Raw genomic sequence first — 21,823 nt, 5'->3', positions numbered from 1 at the left:
GCTTAGTTTTTCCAGACCTCTGAGTCTCAAGTAGACTCTTCTCGGGCTGGTTATACAAACACATGAAATAAATGTAAAAATGTAATAAGGAATGTTCACTAAATTTATGACAAAATTCAAAGTTCTGTGAACAAATAGTATATATTGTAAGTAAAAATAAATCATAATTACTTGTAATACTATACTGAACACTCCTTAAAAAAAACTAATCTTGCAAATAAAACCTGAAAATGGAGACACATCAAAGAAAAGAAGAATAAGTTTGATCAACAAAGTACAAAATTTTTTTAAATAAACACTGATTATATAGAGCAACAAGATAAATAAAAGTATTTTGCTCCATAACTTTATAGAACACCTAAATATCTGTTCAATGTCTTACATGTAGATTACTTGGGTTCTGATAATCTGGCATTAATCCATGGCAGACATTCTGAGGCTCACATATAAGACCTACATGCTAGGAACACACTTTAATTACTGACATCATGAGTATGTTTCATATGTCAGATATACCTCTCAATGAAAATAAAATAAGAGTATGGAATTACATAAGCACACATTATTACTAAATTGGCACCATAAAACTATTACAGGCAGTCCCCAGTTATCGGCAGGGGTTCCGTTCTCGGCGGGGCATTGATAAACAACAACAACCGCCATTAAATGAAACTGCAATTTATGGCGCCTCTGTTAGGTATGTTATGGTGCCATAACTCTGGTGCCGATAACCGAAACTCAGCCTGTTATGGCGCTAGACAAGCGCCATAAAAGCAGATCGCAATAACTGGGGTCTGCCTTTACTATGTATGACAAACAGGAGGAAAAGTTTTCACATGATACAAGTGCACCAATGAATTTAGTTTGCTCATATACATTATGGCCCATAAATGAAAATACTTTCAGTCTCTACCCAAACGATAAAACCAATTAGGAAAAGACATAAGAGGATGGAAAAGGAAAGCAAAATTCATCAAACAATAATGTCTTTATTTAAATGTCACAATATAAAAGTTCTTAGAGAGATAAAACTATGAGATTACATACTTTATCATTCATTCCATAGCACATCAATGATCATTACAACTAACATGGCAACCAAACCCTGACCACTCTTCCAGGTTTTATTACATGGAATTCTATATGCTTAAAAATTATCAATACAGTTTCCCTAATAAATAGAAGATATAATGTTATATCACCAAATATATACAACCTTAAAGCAATATCACATGACCACAGCAAATACTGTATAAAGTCAAAATTGGCCATCTCTGTAACAAGACTGTCTTAACACACTCCCAACATAATAAAAATGTCTAGCAGTTTGGTAACATCCTAAAAACTCATTCAGGGTATCTAGATATTCCAATGATCACTGTACTTATCTTAAATATATGAGCATTCACATAAAAAAAGGAATAAGAACTGACACCCAAGCCTTCTGCTTGTCTGCAATTCCAGAGAAGTTTGTCTTGCAGATGAAACCCAGTCACAAAAATCCCAAACACATGACATCAACCTTTACAAAAATTCACAAGCAATTCAATACTTACCCAAAACATGATTTAATAGCCTCTTGATTAATATGAATTGCATATACATTATGACTTAGACACTCTGACACTAGAGCAGAAAGGCCATCCAGTCACACATGTTGCAGGTGCTAAGCACATTTGTCCCTTGGGTATCAGTTGTTGGAGTGAAAGACATTTTACCAGTGCATGTCTGACTGTGCTGGGAAACCGTATTCTCCAAACTTGACTTTACCTACAAGAATGGAAACAAAATTATAAATTCAAATCATTATTACAAGGAACTCAAGGGAAAATTCCAATTTTCTTTAAAACAACTTTACTTTTTAGGATCCTTTACATACTACCTATCGAACATGTATGTATGATGTACAAGGTATGTAATGCAGCAAAAGAAACCATACATTATTAAGAATTTCAACTAATTCGTCAATATAGACTCCTTCACGTGAACATACTTCAAACAACAAGTAATGTTAAGATGAGGGGCAGGTCTAGGAGAGGGAATTTAGACCAAAAATAAGAAATATATAGCAATTCCAGAGACAAATAGATAGGAAATGGACTGATACACAGAGAGTAAGATCAAAATTACTGTATCAAAAAGTTTACTTCTACAATTCTTGGTTTTCACTTAAACTGTCAATTAAATTTGTTCAAAGGAATTGATGCTTACTGTGCTAAGTGTTACATTGGCTCCTTGTAATGCTAACCCACAACTGCATGTCAGTACACTTGACGCAGCAGTTGACGTAGTTTTTAAAGAGGGATTTAAAAAAGTATTTCTTTCTCCTGCAGCAGACTCTTTCAAGACTTGGACCTGAGGAATATAAAGTGGAAGTCTAGTGAAATTTATACCTGGATAAGTCTACTTATAATAACGATTGTCAATCCCCATTATACCATTGGCTACATCCAACAGCATAATGTTTGCCCTCTATGAGGATATTCTGCTTGCATTGCACCTTGTGCAGCAATCTGCAGATGGTGCTAAAAATTCTTTGCAGCATCCTTTCAAACCCCGTTGCATTGCTCTCTACATTCACTTTCATCCAATTCCATTTGGTCTCTTCTCATTTAACTGCATAACTTTTAATACTATTATTCTTCATTAATAATAAATGGCCTGACTAGACCACAGAGTTCACATTCTTAGTCTACCTTTTTTAACTTAACATTAGTCGACACAGTTAACAGGGAGAGTAATACTATTATTCTTCATTAATAATAAATGGCCTGACTAGACCACAGAGTTCACATTCTTAGTCTTCCTTTTTTAACTTAACATTAGTAGACACAGTTAACAGGGAGAGTGAAAAAATGGGACTGAAAATTTGTGTAAGAAAAACGAAAGTTGTAGTTGCATCAAAGAATAGAGATCCACCAATTTGTAAGATACTGATAAACACTATAAGAATAAAACAAACAAACAGTTTTGTTTACCTGGGCAGTCTACTAACACAAGATACGAGAGCAAAACAAGATATTGAAAGGAGGATTCTGATAGCTAAAAACTCTTTAAAGAATATGAAAAATCTTGTAACAAATAACAAAATTGGAACTCAAACAAGAACAAGAGCTCTGAAAAAGTATGTGTGGTCCACCCTTATGTATGAATCAAAAAGCTGGACAATCACCAGGGATTTGAAAGCCAAGTTAAATGCAGCGAAGATGTGGTTTTATAGAAGAATGCTGAGAATATCATGGACAGATAGAGTGACAAATGAGGTGTTAGCAAGAACAGGAACACAGAGCCCTTATAAGAGAAATAAGGAAGAGACAAATGAATTTTGTTGGACATATAATAAGAAGTGAGAAAATAGAGCATTTGTGCCATACTGGAAGGATAGAGGGCAGGAGAGCGAGAGGTAGACAAAGAGTAAAATACTTGGACAGCTTAGTGGAAGACTTGAATGGAGATTACACTGTAAATCAACTAATACAAGTGGCTAGAGATCGAGAGAGGTGGAGGCGAATGACTGCCAACGTCCAAGACACGGCACTTCGATACATATAGTTTTATTCTTAATTCCACTCAAGATCAAAATTTTTTGGCCAGGCCCTTTAAGAGTCCAGCAGTGTGACTCAGTGGGCTTCTTAATCTTTAATAATAATAATAATAGCAACAATAATAATAATAATAATCCTCTCCAATGGTACTAGCTTGCCTTGAGCAGAGCACAGTCGAAGGTGCTGAAGGTTCATTTTATCCTCCAAATGACAAAGATGCCTGACTTTTGCCTTTCAATTGTCATTCACTCTCTTCCATCTCTTTCCACTTTGCTAATTTTCATCTCTCTTAAGAACCCATTCTTTGTACCAGTCTTTATGAGTCTGTATGTGTTACTCATGGCTATGCTGATTTAAAATGATGATAACTTTAAAGCCCTTATATTTCACTGATATTAAATACATGCAGTGACAACTTCTAACACAACATTCCAAATCCATGGTTCCCATACTAGTCTGGGATTTATGAAATGCAATCAATTTTGCAGTACCAAATATAAGCTTGGTTGTCTTTAAAGGTATGATACATCAATACATGGTAATAATACTAGAAAATTATGACCCAAATAAAATAAGAACATCTCCATCCTCATTATTATCCCTATGCTTAAGCATCAACACCCTTAATGCATGTACTCCAGCAATCTCTAGGAAAAGAACCAAAAAGTTCCAATCTCATCACTCTTTACTCCTCACTCACCCTTAACACATGCTCAAACACACTCAACTTCAGTGCTATCATATCAGGCAATCTTTGCCTCTCCAACACTTCCAATTTCTTCATTTTGCCGCCTCTTAAACAACATCTTCAAAGTCCACCTAATCATCTTCATTTCTGTTTGCTCTTTCCTTCTTAATGCCCATGTTTCTGAACCATACATCATCCTTAGCCTGACTACAGGGCAACAGATCTTTATCTTCATTTTATTTGGCATTTTTTTTATTTGGCATTCTTGTGTATCACACTACCCTTGCCATCTTCCTCATTTCCCCCAAAAGCTTTCAACCTTAGCTTCACACTTTCCCTCCTCACTTACAGTTGATTCCAAGTGCTTGAAATTTTCTAAATCAAATCTAGCCTCTTCATCTTGTATAAATAACCAATTCTCTCCCTGCTTGCTATGCACCATTACCTCATTTTCACCCATGTTTACCTTCATACTAACCCAATCAAGAGATTCCTACCACTCTCTTACCTTTCTTTGCAATTCTTCAGTCTGCCATTATCACAAGATCACCTGCATTTAACAATTCCAATAGATTTTCATTTCTAATCCCTTCACTTGATACATCCAAAACCAACACAAACAGAAATGAAGTAAGTGCAAATAACATAAAATACAGGAAAGTAAAGCATAATTGTACAACAGTATGGATAAAGGAATAATATCAAGCAGGAAAAGACTAAAGCAATACAAAGTAAAAGCACTTAATTCACTTAACAATATACAGTACAAAGAAACCACAAAAACCCAAGAAAAAAGGAGGCAGATAAAAATGCTATGAAATTATGAGAAGCAGGACTTAGGAAAAGGTAATGAAGGTAAGTGCGATATTAGCTATAAAATAATGGATTAATAAGTTTACTTGGAATGTACTACATAAGTAGTGTAAAACTGAAATTGATGGAAAGGGTGAGTTAACACCTCTAACATTTACTGAAAACAAAGCCTTTGTGAAAGCTGTACGCAAGCAAAGAATGTTAGTCCAGTGGTCTGGTTAACCTCTTTTCTCAATAAAAATATCTATGTATGTATAGCTGCATTACCTACAAACCATGAATCAAAGAATGGATGCTTGGTAGGTGACTGGCTTGGTAATATAGGGTAAGACGGTGTCATCTACAACACTTACTAATCAGCTCCAGATTTCTGTTTTCAGTAAAACAGCTGCAATCTTTTGCATAAATTATCCATTTCTTATTTATTGAAATTTCAACAATTAAAATTTCAAACTGCATCTGACCAATTAAGCTACAGTAGTACTAGGTAGCCTCAACTTATGCTATATAACCATAGAATACTTATCAACGTAGGCTAGGGTGCTATTAGCTTAGGCTTTAAAGATGAAGATTACTATTAAAGACATGGCAAGAGTCTTTGAAACCTAACCTTATCAATGAGTAAGTAGAGTTAGGTGCATAACCACAACAGAATTTAACACCTACGTAATGTAATAGCTTCCTTTCACATCTAAACAACCGCTAGTACAGAAGAAGGACAACAAAAGTCTGTTACACTACCTTCAAAGTGTTATATATAACAGGGGTCACCCGGCCAAGAAGACCACATGCTTATCCACCTAACTAAGTTATGAAGATGATACATGAGAGCTTCATGACTGCCTATAGTGATTTTAATACACTTAACCTTTTCCCCCTTTATGATTGCCCATAGTGATTCTAATACACTTAATCTTTTCCCCAATGTCCGTGATTTTAATACAAATAATCTTTTCCCCAATGTCCAAATTGTCTACGATAATTAGCCACCAAATGATGTCTGTATGCATACTGGCTGTCAATTACTTTACTAATTTGCATTTATACTACCCTTCAGATCAGACAGCATTATATATGATTTCCATTCATCTGCAGACAATTTTTTCACATAGTGTAGACCAAGTTTACGAAAAGTCCCTCAATATCTCAGTATTATAAAATAAGAAAACCTTACGAATCTTCAACCAAACTACATAGGTTGTCTAAGGATATGTCAGCGTTCCTAGAACCAACCAACAGTAGCTTTAGCAAGTGGCTCATGTCAACTTGCATAAAAAAATATCAACATCAACTAGGTTGTTTTGCTTCAGGTTCTATTAATTAACCCTACACAGGTCTCAAGACTGATTAACAATTTCCTAAATTACGATTAAATAATGACATTTGAACAAATGTAAATATGTACACCAACAATAGATACCGAAATCTATCATAATGGAATTCTTCAAGCACTGACGTTCAGGCAACAATTATCACCAGTAAATCCAAAACATGGTAGTGTAGTATGATACATCTCTGTATGAATCTGTGTCCTTAATCATCAGCAGACAAGCCCTGACTCCTTCTGAACCTTTCTTCCTCAGCACAGACAGGTGATGTGTCAAGAAAAAAGTGAGCTTTGAACTCCCTACAGTTTACTATGCAACACTAAGTATATGTCCATTAAGTTATGGCTACTGACTACATCCTAAGTATTGTATAGGTATGTGTCTTGATTCACAGAAAATTCTAGCCCTCCATATGCCCTCATTCTCTATGAAACAATTTAACACAAAAAACCCATCAACAAAGAACTCTAGCTTTTCAATAAAAGTCATGAAATACATAAAGTTAAGCACTAATTTTAAGTGATTGCCTTTGTAGCTTTAAGCATTTCTGGGCACCAGCCATTCTACAGTATTTACCATATATAATCTTTCAGTAGTATCCATGAACTGTCTGTCTTGCTGCATCTTTATTACATGAAGCATCTTAATTTCTTTGTGCTATGAAAATGTTCCAAAACTTATTAAATCAGTCTTTGTTTGAACATAAAGTGCTTCCTTCTAGCTGCTACCAGATGCATTATTGTTACCAGTATTATTACTGATGTGCTCATGCTGTCAAATCCTACCTTAGGGTAGGCCCAAGGAACCTTTATTCTGCATACTACTAATGTTAAACAAAAATGTTATTGTTATAATACAATTAAGTTTGTTCATACTTACCTGGCAGATATATATATAGCTGTATTTCTGACGTCCGACAGAATTTCAAAACTCGCGGCACACGTAGTGGGGCGGCCAGGTGGTAGTACCCATTCCCGCCGCTGGGAGGCGGATATCAGGAACCATTCCCATTTTCTATTGCAATTATGTATCATGACCCATTGTCTCCTGAGGGGAGGAGGGTGGCCACTCTAATTATATCTCTTGCCAGGTAAGTATGAACAAACTTAATTGTATTATAACAATAACATTTTGTTCATGAAACTTACCTGTCAGATATATATATAGCTGAATCCCACCTTCGGATGGTGGGTAGAGACTGACTAGGATTTTTAGGAAACTTAAATTAAATAAAAGATTAACTTATTGGTTCCTTACCTGATAGCAAAGTAGACTCTGTGATTACTGTCACTTAAAGCCTGCTTATGCTTTTATCAGAGTTGCCAGCCAGGTTTGGACCTGTAGTGCTGGTGCACTCTGGATGCTCTGTCAACGGGGACGTGACCACAATGTGACAAGACCATCTAGCCAAACATGTCGTCAGTAACACTGCAACTGACCACCACCTGACCAACTAACCAAAAAAACCCTGACATTAACACTAAGGAATGGGAGATTTCCACAGAAGATCTCACCATCAACCAAAACACAATAAAACTAACCTAACTAAGCTAAGGGATAGGGAGAGAGCTACCTTCAGCCCCAAAACTGTGTCTGCCGAAATGTAAGGCCCCAAAGAACTACAGTTCTCGTAAATCGTTCTCACATCCCGGAGGTAATGTGAGGCGAATACGGAATTGCTCCTCCAAAAGGTGCTATCAAGAATATCTTTGATAGACATATTCCTTTGGAAGGCAAGAGAAGTAGCTACGGCTCTGACCTCGTGAGCTTTCACTTTAAAGAGGCTCAAATCAGTCTTCTGGCAAGATGAATGAGCCTCTTTAATGACGTCCCTCAAGAAGAAAGCAACAGCATTCTTCGACAACGGCAAATCTGGTCTCTTCACCGAGCACCAGAGATTACCTGAGGGACCTCTTATCTCTTTAGTCCTATTCACATAGAACTTGAGAGCCCTGACAGGGCACAGGGCTCTCTCTGGTTCTTGACCCACGAGACTCAATATTCCTTTGATTTCAAAGCTCTTTGGCCAAGGATTAGACGGGTTCTCGTTCTTAGCCAAGAAAGATGGGTTCAACGAGCAGACAGTTGTCTCCCTTGAAGCCCACTAGGCTACTGAACGCTTGGATTTCACTAACTCTCTTCGCCGTCGCCACCGAGAAGCTAGGAAAAGCGTTTTTCTCGTCAAGTCCCTTAGAGAAGCTTCATGGAGAGGCCTCAAAGGACTTAGCATCGAGATGTTTCAAAACCACATCGAGATTCCATGAGGGCGGTCTTGCTTGTGGAATCTTGGTGGTTTCGAACGACCTTAAGAGATCGTGCAGATCCTTATTGTCGGAGAGGTCCAGTCCTCTGTGGCGAAAAACGGCAGACAACATACTCCTATAAACCCTTGATTGTAGGAACTGCCAATTTCTGCACATTTCTTAGATAGAGTAAGAAATCTGCTATCTGATTCAGAGGTCGTGGAAGAGGAAATTCCTTCCTTTTGCACCATGCCCTGAAGGAGGACCACTTAGACTGGTAGACAGCTCTTGAAGAGGCTCTTCGAGCATTAGCGATTGCTCTCGCAGCTGCCTTTGAAAAGCCCTCTCGCTCTGGCCAACTTTTCGATAGTCTGACCGCAGTCAGAGCCAGAGCGGAGAGGTTTCGGTGAAACCTTTTGAAGTGAGGCTGTCTGAGTAGATCTCTCCTCCAGGGCAACGTTCTTGGGAAGTCCACAAGGAATGTCATGACCTCTGTGAACCACTCTCTTGCTGGCCACATTGGGGCAATCAGAGTCAACCTTGTCCCTTCTGAAGCTGGCGAACTTCCTCATTACGTCCCCCATGATCTTGAATGGGGGAAAGGCGTAAAGATCCAGGTCTGTCCAGTTCCAGAGCAACGCGTCCACTGCAATTGCCCCTGGATCCAGAACCGAGCAATACAGAGGAAGCCTCTTCGTCCTCGATGTAGCGAACAGGTCTACTAGAGGACGTCCCCACAATCTCCATAATTGTTTGACAGACTTCCTGGTGCAAGGTCCATTCTGTTGGTAGAATCTGAATTCGTCGACTGAGAAGGTCCGCCCTGACATTCTGAACCCTGCCACGAATCTTGTCAGGATCTTGATGCCCCTTGCGTCTGCCCATAGCAGAACTTCCTTCGCCAGGAGAAAAGGGATCTGGAGTGAGTTCCTCCCTGATTCTTCAGATACGCAAGGGCTTGTGGTACTGTCTGAGTGACTTGAACAACCTTGCTTGACAGTTTGTCTTCGAAGAACTGCAGCGACAGGAATATCGCTGCCAGTTCCTTTACATTGATGTGCCAGGCTACCTGTTCCCCTCTCCGGAGCCTGACACTTCCTCCCCCCCTAGTGTTGCTCCCCAACCGGAAATGGAAGCGTCTGAGAACAACACTAGGTCGGGGCTCAGAAGATTTAAGGAGAAGCCCTCTCGTAACTTCTGAGGGTCGAGCCACCATCTTAAGTGGACTTTTACCTTGTTGGAGATCCTTAGGATCGCATTCAGGTCCTCTTTCGACGTCCATCTTCCGCAAGGAAAAATTGAAGAGGCCTGAGGTGCAGTCTTCCAGCGAGACAAACTTTTCTAGCGAGGAAATGGTGCCCAGCAGACTCATCCACTCCCTCACCGAACAAGCTTCTCTCTCTAGGAAGGCTGCGACTTTCTCTAACCCCAGTCGCTGACGTTCCTGGGATGTGGAAACGCCCGAAAAGCCACTGAATCCATCTGAATCCCCAGATACATACGCATGGACTGTGTCGGGGTCAGATGCGCTTTTCGGAGTTGACAAAAGACCCAGAGACTTTGCTAGGGCTAACGTAAACTGAAGGTCCTTCAGACACTTCTGCCTCGACGACGCTCTGATCAGCCAATCGTCGATGGAAAATGAGGGATATCCTGATCCCTGACGAATGGAGCCACTTCGCTACATTCCTCATTATCATTGTGAAAACCATCGGGGCCGTGCTGAGACCGAAACAAAGGGCTCTGAATTGCCAAAACCCTGTTGTCTAAGACGAATCTCAGGTACTTCCTTGAAGAGGGTGGACGGGACGTGGAAGTACGCGTCCTGCAGGTCCAGAGACACCATCCAGTCGCCAGGTTCTCAAGGCTCCCAGCACCGACTGAGGCGTTCTCCATTTTGAATTTGATCTTTTCTACAAAAAGATTGAGCCTGCTCACATCCAGGACTGGGCGCCAACCTGACGACTGCTTCGGCACTAGGAAAATCCTGTTGTAGAAGCCCGGTGACTCCAGGTCCAAGACTTGTTCCACCGCTCTTTTTTTCGACCATCTGGTCTAACGATCGAAAAGAATACTTTTCTTCTCTCCCTGATAAGATGGAGAGAGGTCTCTGGGAGTTGATGTTAAAGGAGGAGGATGTAAAAAGGGGAGGGGATTGTACCCCTGCTCTACTATCTTGAGAGTCCAAGGATCCGCCCTCTCTGCCTCCGCAAAGAATTTCAGTCTGGCCCCGACTGGCGTCTGAAGGACGAGATCTTCATTTGGTGGTTTTGGGTTTGAATGAAGCTCTTCCTCTCGAAAACCTCTCCCTCGAGAGCTGCTCTCGGGGAGGGGGGTGCCCCCGCGAAAGGGTTTGACTTTCTTCGGGGGTTTACTGAATGCCGAGTGGAAGGAACTGCTGGACGTCTTGAAGACTGTACCAAGAGGTCCTGGGTCGCCTTCTCTTGCAAACTCGTTGCAAGATCCTTTACCATAGCCTGGGGGAAGAGATGGTCCGAAAGAGGCGCAAAGAGCAATTCCGCTTTCTGAGCGGGAGAGACCGACTTAGCGGTAAAATTGCATAGAAGAGCTCTTTTCTTCAGAAAAGCAGTTCCAAAATGAGAAACTAGCTCCTCCGAACCATCCCTGACGGCCTTGTCCATACATGACAACATGCTGGACAGCTCCCCCAGACTGAGAATCAGGACTTCTAGACTGAAGGTCTAAAACTCCCAGACACCAGTCTAGGAAATTAAAGACATTTAAGGTGCGAAGCAGTCCCTTCAAGTGGTGGTCCGTCTCCACAGGAGTCCAGGACACCTTAGCAGACGATAAGAGAGACCTCCTCTGAGCGTCCACTAAACTGGAGAAGTCACCCAGAGCGGACGAAGGAACCTTTACTCCCACGTCCTCCTTGGTTTCATACCAAATTCTCCTTTCCCGGCGAGTCTAGAGGGGGGAAGGAAGGGCGAAAGTGGTCTTGCCCTGATCCTTCCTTCGAGACATAAAATCTTGAAGCTTCTTAAAAGCCCTCTTGGTCGACAGCGATGTCTTCATCTCGACGAACTCAGGGGTCTTAACGGTCTTGGAAGACGAAAGTTGAGAGGGAGGAGACCTAGGGGCTGCCGGCTGGAACTTCTCCCCGACGGATGAACGTAACAGCCTGACAAGAACCTTATAGTCCGAGACAGCTGAAGCTACCGGAGGTTCTTCTTCGACGGAACTCCCTGGACTACTAAGTTCCCCTTCCTCCCTAAGAGGAACTGGAGAACGTCCATCAGAAGGGCCGTACGTCCAGCAGATCTCAATCCTGAACAATGACCTTACCGTTGGTTGGAAGTACCCGCTACATACGGAATCGCCCTTACGACGATCCTTAGAAGGACGGACATCTTGTGAAAGAGGAGCGTCCTTAGAAGCAACGGGAACTGTCTTAACAGACACGTCCCTACAACGGAAGCGCGAGCTTCCTGACGAGAGGCGCCAAAAGCGTCCTGCTTAGCCAAGCAAGCGTCCTGCTGAGCGTCCTCAAAAGCGTCCTGCTTCGAACGGCGAGCGTCCTGACGAGCGTCCTCAAAGGCGTCCTGTCGATAACTCAAAGCGTCCTGCTTCGAACGCCGAGCGTCCTGCCGAGCGTCCTCAACAGCGCCTTGCCGAGAGCGCAAAGCGTCCTGCTCAGAACGCCGAGCGTCCTCAACAGCTCCCTGCCGAGAGCGCAAAGCGTCCTGCTTCGAACGCCGAGCGTCCTGGCGAGCGTCCTCTACTGAGAGAGCGAAAGATCTACTCGGAGAACGAGAACGGTGACGATTCGGAGGAGGAGAGCGAGACGAGAGAGAATGAGACTGCTTCGTCCTCTTGACGGGCAGCCGAACGTCCTTCCTACGCTTAGGCTCGACTGCTGCTGGGCGAGTCCTCTGAGCCATCAGCGACGTAATCTGGTCCTGAAGGGACACTAGGATATCCTTCGTAGGTGACGAAGGAGCAGGACTGAGCCTGCGAGAAGGCGAGGGGCGAGGGGACGCCTCCTTCCTTCTAGCAGGTACAGCTATCTGCCTCTCAGGTGAACACGCCTGTGCGTGGAAACCAACGTCCTCGTCGGTAGAAACCCTCCCTCTCTTCTGAGGAGGAAAGGCGTCATAAGCATCCTCTGACGAAAGCGGAGACATAGGACGTGAAGCGTCCTCAAAGCGAAAGGTCCTTTTCAACGGACGCGAGTCTCTCCGAGCGCTCCACCCCTTGCGCGGGGAGGACGCTTCGGAGGACGAAAAGCAATCCTTCAGGACACGCGCTCGTGCGCGCTCCTTGGCAGCCTGGGATTTAGCAACAAGGCCTGCCGAAGGGACGCCAGATCGGTGGGGAGCCCCCGTAACCCTCCTTGCGCTTTCGACATACCCACTCCCTGAGTCCTGGGAGTCCGATAGAGGTCTAGGCCTAGAGGCATTATGGGGCCGATCTGAGCTCACACAAACATAGGGGCACTAACACAAACTTTCACAGGGCCAGTTTCTAGGGCCAAAACTTTCGATTCGAGAGCGCGAATAGACTCAAGAATCAGAGAAAGGGTGTTACCTTCTCCAGACACAGCACTGGGGCCCGAAGGCAACAAAACAGGATTAGGTTGAGCAAAATCTACTGGTGTTAGAGGAGGAGAAATGTTACTTTCCTTACCTTTCGTAGAACTGCCCTTGGAGGAAGACCTCCTGACTCTATCGCGCTCCAATTTACGTCGATAGGTCTCATACATCTTCCATTTATCATCATCCAAATCCTTGCATTCATTGCACCGATCATCAACCAAGCAAACATGCCCCCTGCAATCCATACAAACTGTGTGAGGATCAACTGAAGGTTTAAGAAGCCTCACCTTACATTCACTCCTCACACACACTCTGAAACTTCCAGTACTTGATCCCGACATCATGTACACAGAAAAGCCAATCCAAAATAAAAAACCAATCCACTATTACGCGTGCCAATCCAACAATCCAGAAGTCGATACCAAAAGTCAATCCAGATAATATTAAGCGAGATAAATAAAAAATCCTAGACGGAGGTACTGTAAACAGTTGTTTGCAGCACCGGCGACAGAAAAAATATGAATAGAAAATGGGAATGGTTCCTGATATCCGCCTCCCAGCGGCGGGAATGGGTACTACCACCTGGCCGCCCCACTACGTGTGCCGCGAGTTTTGAAATTCTGTCGGACGTCAGAAATACAGCTATATATATATCTGAAAGGTAAGTTTCATGAACAAAATTCTTGGTTTTTTTAATACATACTGGCAAGAGTTTTTTTTTACATTACATATCTTTCAAGCAAAAGGAAGCAGAACTACAGCAAGTGGCTGTGTTTACTAGGCTGTAAGGAATTGCTGTATACTATAAGTTATGGTAGATGGCATCAGGATATTGGGCATGCTATACATAAATCAATTACTACTTGGGCTAATTTAATTACTTTTTGGGGGGAAGATTCCCAAGCTGTCTGTTAAGGTTCCACTTCTCATTACTGAATTTTTAATTAAATCATTACAAAGAACAGTTGTTGATGGACATTGAGCAACTACAGGAATGTGATTTCTGGAGTTCATTAGCCCTTAGGGTAGCACTCTTTCTACTTTTTAATATACATGATATGCACTGGGTTGGCCTACAGAATAAGCTTGATGTTGATGCAGATGATGCTACCAGATTTGCATCAATCACATCACCTGATTAAAGAGGTGCAGTTGTTCTTGAATTTCTAGCAGAAATTAGTGCAAAGTGCAAGTTAGGGCGTATTAGGTTATACCCTAACAAAACTCAAAGTATGATCACTGGTAGGTCTATGACATTGGATCTCCTAATCATGATTTTCATACTGGCAGCTTCTTTAACTAAAGTATATGTAATTTGTTAACAATTCTACAAGTCATCCTTCATTGTAAATTAAATTTTTGAGAAGAATATCGTGTCTAGCTCTTCAAATGTGCAAAAAATTGGTATACCGTATTCTTTTTAGTCTCAAGATTTGTGAGGCCCTGTCTATCTCAAGGAAATGTATTTAATCCTTTATCCTGACATCTTTAATATTTCCCACGAGTTTGGCTTTTAGCAGCTGACTCACATCCTAAACTTCTGGATGGAATCTTAAGTTCTTATTCCCGATTGTTCAGTAAATCTTTCATATAGATGTTTGATTAGTTTACTGTGCATAAAATTTTTTTTTAATTAAGATCAAAATCATCCTTGGCATTCACTTTTCCTAAACTATTCCACCACCCACAGAATCCTAGATATGCTATTAATTCTAACAGTCTTACCTTTTCTTCTGTGAGATTTATACCAAACAGTTATCGAGAAGTTTTTCCAGCAATAAGCAAAAGACTTTTTATGCGGCTACCTGCCATCTTAGTAAAATCTCCATCGAAATACTCAAAAAACAAAAATGATTCATAAGCATTAAGAGTGAAAAGCTTACACTACAATGCTGATAAATTATGCTGATAATTTCAAAAGGAATCTACTCAAGGTGACAGAAGAATAAAGAAGGCCGAGAAAAAGTGCAAAATATCACAAGGACAAAAGTGTATCACAAAAAAAAAAAAAAATTATAATAAAAAAAAAAAAAAATAAATAAATAAATAAATAGGTTTGATGAAAAGGTGTTTGGCTCATCTGCATAATCAGAATACATGTACATATAGGGGTGAAAAAAGGGGGAGGGATATATGACATACACTACAAGTAACCCAACAGTAAACCACATGAGTAATTGAATTAAAGGTGAAAGTAAATAAGTATTTACTAGAAGAGGTCCTGATGTATTTGCAGATATCATGCAGTGGAAGCAAATTCCTTTTTATCCTCCGGGTAAATGAAAAGATAAAGACTACCTACAAAGAAAACTCCTCCAAAATTTGCTACCTGACAAACAGGACAGATAACGTCTTCAGACTGGTGAGACGTAACCTGGCTTGATAAGGCTGCTGCATCATAGTTAAGAATCTCACTTAGAAGCCTTTCCTCTGGAATAACAGGAAAAATGCTTACATAAATGATACACTTAAACGAACATCAATTTAAATAGGATTATAACATTAGCCAAAACTAAACTTACACTGTACTGTATTATCTAATCCTAGACTATACATCCAAACTTGTAAAAAAAGTGCAGGATATTAAAGCTACATTCTAAGCTTCGATCACATCTTCAAATCAATTACCCTTGGCCAAATTTCAAAAATAGAATCAAGGGAAACAATCAAGAAGCTCGATCCCTTCTAGTCCTTATCATCAATGTATACTTCATTAACAGAGCCACTTCCTCATACCTTCTGATATTAGCTCTTGTTGTATCTCCTCCATCAATGCAAATATGGCAGATTGGTCATCTCCTTCTGCCATGCATACGTCATTGGATGTTGACCACATCCTGAAATTTTTTTATCAATCTCTATTTATAAATGTGCAGCAATTCAATAAAACAATGAATACATGTACAGTATAATCAATCAAAAATATTTCAATGGAGTAATGAAAAAAAGGCTATGAGGAAGATAAAATTTTCAAAGAAATGATCAAGAATAATGTATAAAAAATTTTAAACATGCTCTCAAGTTTCAAGTGATTTACCATGCCAATGAAGTATACTAGCACATAATCTTACAAGTTTGAAACAAGATGAACCACACAGAAAAGCAGTGCTGTATTTGCTATGGAACAAGAAGGGTAACGAGAAGATTGTCACAAGTCACCAAGTCTTCATTCGAAACAAGGACAGCAAAACTCAGGAAACGCTCACAATAGGATCTCAAACGGCATTCAGGGGTTGAGTAAGACTATACTGCAGTGCACTGAACTTGGTCTCAGCAAAACTGCAACAGCAAAAGTCAGTTAGACTGAATGATTGGGGAAATTAGGCTTGAAAGAGTGGAAGGACAAACATCATATACAACAGCAGTGGCGAGCCCCACTTGCTATTTTTCATCATAATCTTAATTTTTTTGAAATTCCTTTTCTACATTTGCATTAAAAACCTGGAATACTAATAAGAATTACTCAAGATATTAATAAGTCCTCATGTAATTTAAATCTATAATACATCTTGAAGACTGCTAAACTCAAACCAATCATCATCATTAAACTTTTACCTCAAGTTACTCCCTCTGTGGGAGTTAGCTCTATTTTTGTCTTGCACAGTTTCTGTCTGCATTCACATCTAACCTGTCCACTGTTATGTCCTTTTCCCTGATTTTCTGGCACTTCTTGCCTTCTTCCAAGTACTTCATGTCTACTGTTTTAAGGACTATCTGCACCTCACCCCCTTTTTTTTTTTTTTTTACATGTGCAGACCACCAATCTGTGAAGATTTTATGATTTATGAAAAAACTGCTATAAAGCCATACACTGGGGCATGTTCAGCTACTTAGTGCTTTAGACAGTGAAAAGAGGGAGTTAAAAGTGTTTGGACAGCAAGACTGAATAAAGGCAGTGGAACCTCAATCTATGAGATTTCAGTATAGTACTTTCCAGCTGTTGAACACCACATGATTCAACAACTTCATTTGTAATAGAGCATAATCATCCCGCTACATTCCAGTCATGAGTCTTAGCACTTTGTAGTCACATCTCTTAAACTCTTCCAACTCCTCTTTCAGTGTCTATGTCTAAGCTGCATAAGGCAATACATGCCTTATTAATCTCTATTGTAGTACATGTCTTATTAATCTCTATTCAGTTGCCTATGAGATACTCTTATTTATCAACAGTCTGTGGCAATCGCTTTTTAATTCATTCAGGCTGATCCTACTCGATTTTGCTACTTCTTTCAAGTTCTGACCATCCCCCAAAGCCTAATGATCCCCCTCCTCTTCGCTACTTGCCCCTCCTACACTTTACGAGATCAAAAATACTTTACTCCATTTATATTTTGAAATCTTAAGCTTCTTATGATACCAAAAGTTACATTCGATATACAGTATGGTATCAGACCCACACTCAAACATTGACAGTATCGACATGGCCATTCTCCTGACTACTTTATAATTTGCTTCCAGCAGTCACCATATGCTTTGTTTAACTGATTTTCCAAAATTCAACCCTTTAAGCATATGTATCAATATTCTCTTCCTCAGATTCTGCTGCTTATTTCCTTTCACCTATATACAGCAATCCCAAGGGCCTACTTTTCTGCACTCCCTGATAGTTTCTACAATATAACAAACATGTAAGTACAATCTCTACTGATCCATCTGTCATGTAAATATCCTTCAGGATGTATTTATTCCCTTTATTCCTTAGATTTTCAAAAAACCTTTTTCCACTTCCTTAGCCCACTCTAATTCTGCCTCTTTCACATATTTTCCATCTTCCCTCTCCCCCTCAACCCCAACTTAGCTATTCTGAACATTTAACTTCTTCCCTCTCCCATGTTGTGATTCAGATTTCGTTCTCCCAAACAATCATTGGCTTTGGCCTCACATGGTAGGTTTCCTTCTCTTGTCCTTGTATACCCTTCCACCATCTTCCCCACTTTTCATCTGCCCGAGCTTTTGCCAGAACTTGAAAGCTTTTCTCTCTCTCTCTCTCTCTCTCTCTCTCTCTCTCTCTCTCTCTCTCTCTCTCTCTCTCTCTCTCTCTCTCTCTCTCTTCCTTTCCTTTGTACATCCAGATTCCACCATAAAGTCTCTGTACAGTATATTTATTCTCCAATGTCACACTACATATATAGTACTTCAGTTGCCTTCTTTCAGCAGTTTTGCCCTCCTACATTTTTATACTATATATTTGCTGATACTTTTTTTCTTTCTGCTCACCTCACATCTTTGTTTTCAGTTTACTGTTTCAATTTCTTTTAATGTTTTTCTTCATCTCATTTTTTGCACCCCTTAGCAACCACCATTCCAGTCCAGTTCAGTTCATGTAGAGGTAGAATAGATTGTATATGAGGAGCTACTATGACACGCAAGCTTAATACAGTAACTGACACATTTTCACACACTACACACACAAAATCCTTTCAAGTATATATATGCAAGAAGGAAGGAGTTGGAGGGGTTGCAGTAATGTGGTAAGCATGACAAACACACTGATGACAATCACAGAGAGAGAGAGAGAGAGAGAGAGAGAGAGAGAGAGAGAGAGAGAGAGAGAGAGAGAGAGAGAGATACCCTCCCTTCATACATACATATCTAACCATGAAGATAAACCTTTGTACCATTACCTGAAATACCTTCAACTGTAGACAATGCAGTGACAAGGTATATATGACAGACAGCCAACAATAGTCCATGTGTTGGGCATATCTGATCTAGTATAACAGTGCACTCATCTTTGATGTCAAGCGGAATAATATCTAATGGTCTGCTCCCAGAGTTGCAAAGCTACATGCACTCTGACCTTGCAAAACACATTACTTAGACATGAGATGAGAATGACTAAGTTGAACGACTCTGCTTCCATTTTCTATGCAAAAACATCTATTACACAAACTGAATGCAATTAAACTGAAAAAGAAATGAGAACATTTCTTCAAAGTCTTAAAGTTTCATACATTTGAAAATCTACTTATAACTATGTTGACACTAGAAACCAGCTGCTGACCCAACAGATTTTGACTTCCCTGCCTTGTACAGTGCAAGAATAACGTAAATAAAAATGACAAAAAATACTACCCTGAGTTTCTATGTAAAAATGAGCATTCACATGCCAAAATTGGAAAAAATTATTACAAAAACTAAAACTTTAAGTCAAACATTTAGAGATGAGCTATACTTGAAAATACGGCATACTGAGAGTACTGCTAAATCAATACATGTCCCCTACCAGTCCCCACTTCTAGGAGTACTTAAATTAATGAAACTGAGGAAGTCACCATTCCAGTTCATGTACTGGTAGAAGTTGTATATAGCAAATTTGACTGAAATCCCTCCAATTGTATCTGATAAGACACATTATCACATAAATCAATCTCCTTTCAAGTATAGATATGCATGAAGGGAGGAGTTGGAGGGGTTGCAACAATGTGGTAAGCATGACAGACACACTGATGACTATCTGAGAGAGAAAGATATATGGATACCCTCCCTTCAAGCCTAACTAAGCATGAAGATCTACCTTTGTACAAAGTTTACCCAAAATACCTTCAAAAGTATAGGTACTCTGTGACAAGGTGTATATGACAGACCAACTGACAGACATACAGGCCAATGTTCTCTCCATTCATGCACATCTATGCTTAATGCTCTACATTTGTACCAGGTTTGACTGAAATTCTCCGAGTTGCAACAAGGAAAGTGTGGCAGACATATAACTGATTGTAGACAAACTTACTTCATGCACTTCTGTGCACTGAGTTAATCCCTTTAACCATATATGTAGTTGGAGTTACAATCACAAAGTAAGAACATCACAGACAGACAGATTAGATGAATAAAGTTCCTTCTTACACACCCATACATTATTTTTTTACCTTTGTACCAAGTTTGAATAAAATACTTCATTCATGTGGGAGGCACTGCGATAACAAGGTGGGCATGATAGACCAACTGATGGACACAAGGAAGATACGCACAGATGGACAATCTCCTTCATAAATATCTCTGTGCAATGATCTACCTGTGCAACAAGTTTGAGTGAAATCCCTCCAACCCTTAAGGAGTTGCAATAGCTAGGAATCGATGACGCATACTGACAGACAGCCAATTGGATATCTCTCCTTGTACATCAATGCCTGATGATCCACCTTTGCACCAGGCTTGAGTGAAATTCCCTCAACCATATAAGAGGAGATACCATGACAAGGTAAGCATGACAGCTCCATTAAAACTGACATATGGACAGATAAAGAGAATGAATCACAGTCTATTTTCATGAGCATCAATGCAGGACAGTCTACTTTTGCAAAGGTGACAATGTCAAAAGGAAGGCAAGAAAGTTAGATGGACCAAAGAAGACACAGATGTCCTCCCTTCATGCATATCTTGCCAAGATGGTCTACCTTTGGACTAAGTTGACTGAAATAGCTTCACACATGAGCTATGATGACAAGGTCAGTAGAACAAACAGATGGAGAGATTGATTGATGGCATGCAAACTTATGCCATTAAACCCCCCTTGTTAATAGGAAACTAAGAACCATGGTATCTCTCCTTATGCAGCTAGAGATACACATGTGCTTTACATATATGAACAACTATTAAGACTCAACATACCTGCCACTCCTAAAAGATTATCATAAAAAATATATTGCTTCACAAGATTTAAGGTAATTTTTCATGTGCTACAATTTTTTATTTTTCCTACTGCCTTTGAATATGAAAGCTTTTGAATAAAACACACATGAAAACAGAAACACAATCTAATTCAAAATATAATGTGAACACAATCTAATTTAAAATGTAATGTGTATTTTTCCCAAGCATACATACCAAAATTTTTATATGCGAGTATCCTTCAGTGTGAACTACTTTGATAACAAAGTAGTTAACTTGTGGAAATGGGATGCAGGTAGTGCAATACATCTGGCTCACCTTCCATATTTACTCACTTTTCCTTCAAGCATGGGGAGTGAGCAGGGTGGTTGAGGAGGCTTTAAGTACATATATAAAAGGTTCTGGTTTGTATACCTATGAATCCAAATCACTGTGTACTACTAAATGTTGTGTTCCAAAAGAAATACAAACCTTTGCCTTTCATACAGGAAATTTACCCCTAATGTGGAGGGTTAGTTACTCAAACTGACATGAGTTGAGAACCAATACAGAACTGCTATGTTGTCTTATGAGCAGTTGATGTCATGACTCCTGTAACTTCCTACCTATCTGATAAAAGGTTGCCCAGAGTAGTATGACCCTTACCCTGCATTACAGAGGGGTGCTCATGTAAAGAACAAATTTTTTTAGAACCATGGTATCTCGTATATGAATTCAAGCTTGAAGGCAATTTAACTGGCTATTACCAAGTAATGGGTTCAGAATTGGGTCTACAACATCTACCCAACCCTTGCTGAAAGAGGGAGGGCAGAACCAGACCTGGATACTCTACATGTACTCACCTTTTATCTTGCCCCAATCCAATCTGTACTTCACCCTACATGCTGGGCCCTTAAATGAAGGGTAAGAATGGAAGGAAAGTCCACTCACTCGACATTCAAACTTCCAAACTTACACTAGGCTTTTGATATTCAGATGAGACACCATCTTGTCTGCATGGAGCTTGAGTACCCAGAACTCAGGTGCTTACACA

General features: G+C 40.2%; 1 protein-coding gene across 2 annotated transcripts in view; it reads right to left on the bottom strand.

Annotated features, from left to right (window-relative positions):
- Positions 1 to 969: 969 nt before the first annotated feature.
- Positions 970 to 21,823, bottom strand: part of LOC135215309 (RPA-interacting protein A-like) — a 101,327-nt gene continuing 80,473 nt past the window's right edge. Inside the window, exons 3-6 of one of the 2 annotated variants that reach the window (XM_064249872.1) lie at positions 15,910 to 16,010; positions 15,476 to 15,603; positions 2,212 to 2,355; positions 970 to 1,770 (exon numbers count right to left, since the gene is read on the bottom strand). In XM_064249872.1, coding sequence (XP_064105942.1) covers positions 1,627 to 1,770; positions 2,212 to 2,355; positions 15,476 to 15,603; positions 15,910 to 16,010 — 517 coding nt within the window. In that variant the 3' untranslated portion in view covers positions 970 to 1,626. The remainder of the gene's footprint in view (positions 1,771 to 2,211; positions 2,356 to 15,475; positions 15,604 to 15,909; positions 16,011 to 21,823) is intronic. The other variant, XM_064249877.1, reaches the window with a different exon arrangement.

The sequence above is a fragment of the Macrobrachium nipponense genome, chromosome 19 (genome assembly GCF_015104395.2).
Source record: "Macrobrachium nipponense isolate FS-2020 chromosome 19, ASM1510439v2, whole genome shotgun sequence".
Lineage (NCBI taxonomy): Eukaryota > Metazoa > Arthropoda > Malacostraca > Decapoda > Palaemonidae > Macrobrachium > Macrobrachium nipponense.
Note: the sequence above shows the minus strand (reverse complement) of the source record. Positions and strands in the feature narration are given on the sequence as shown.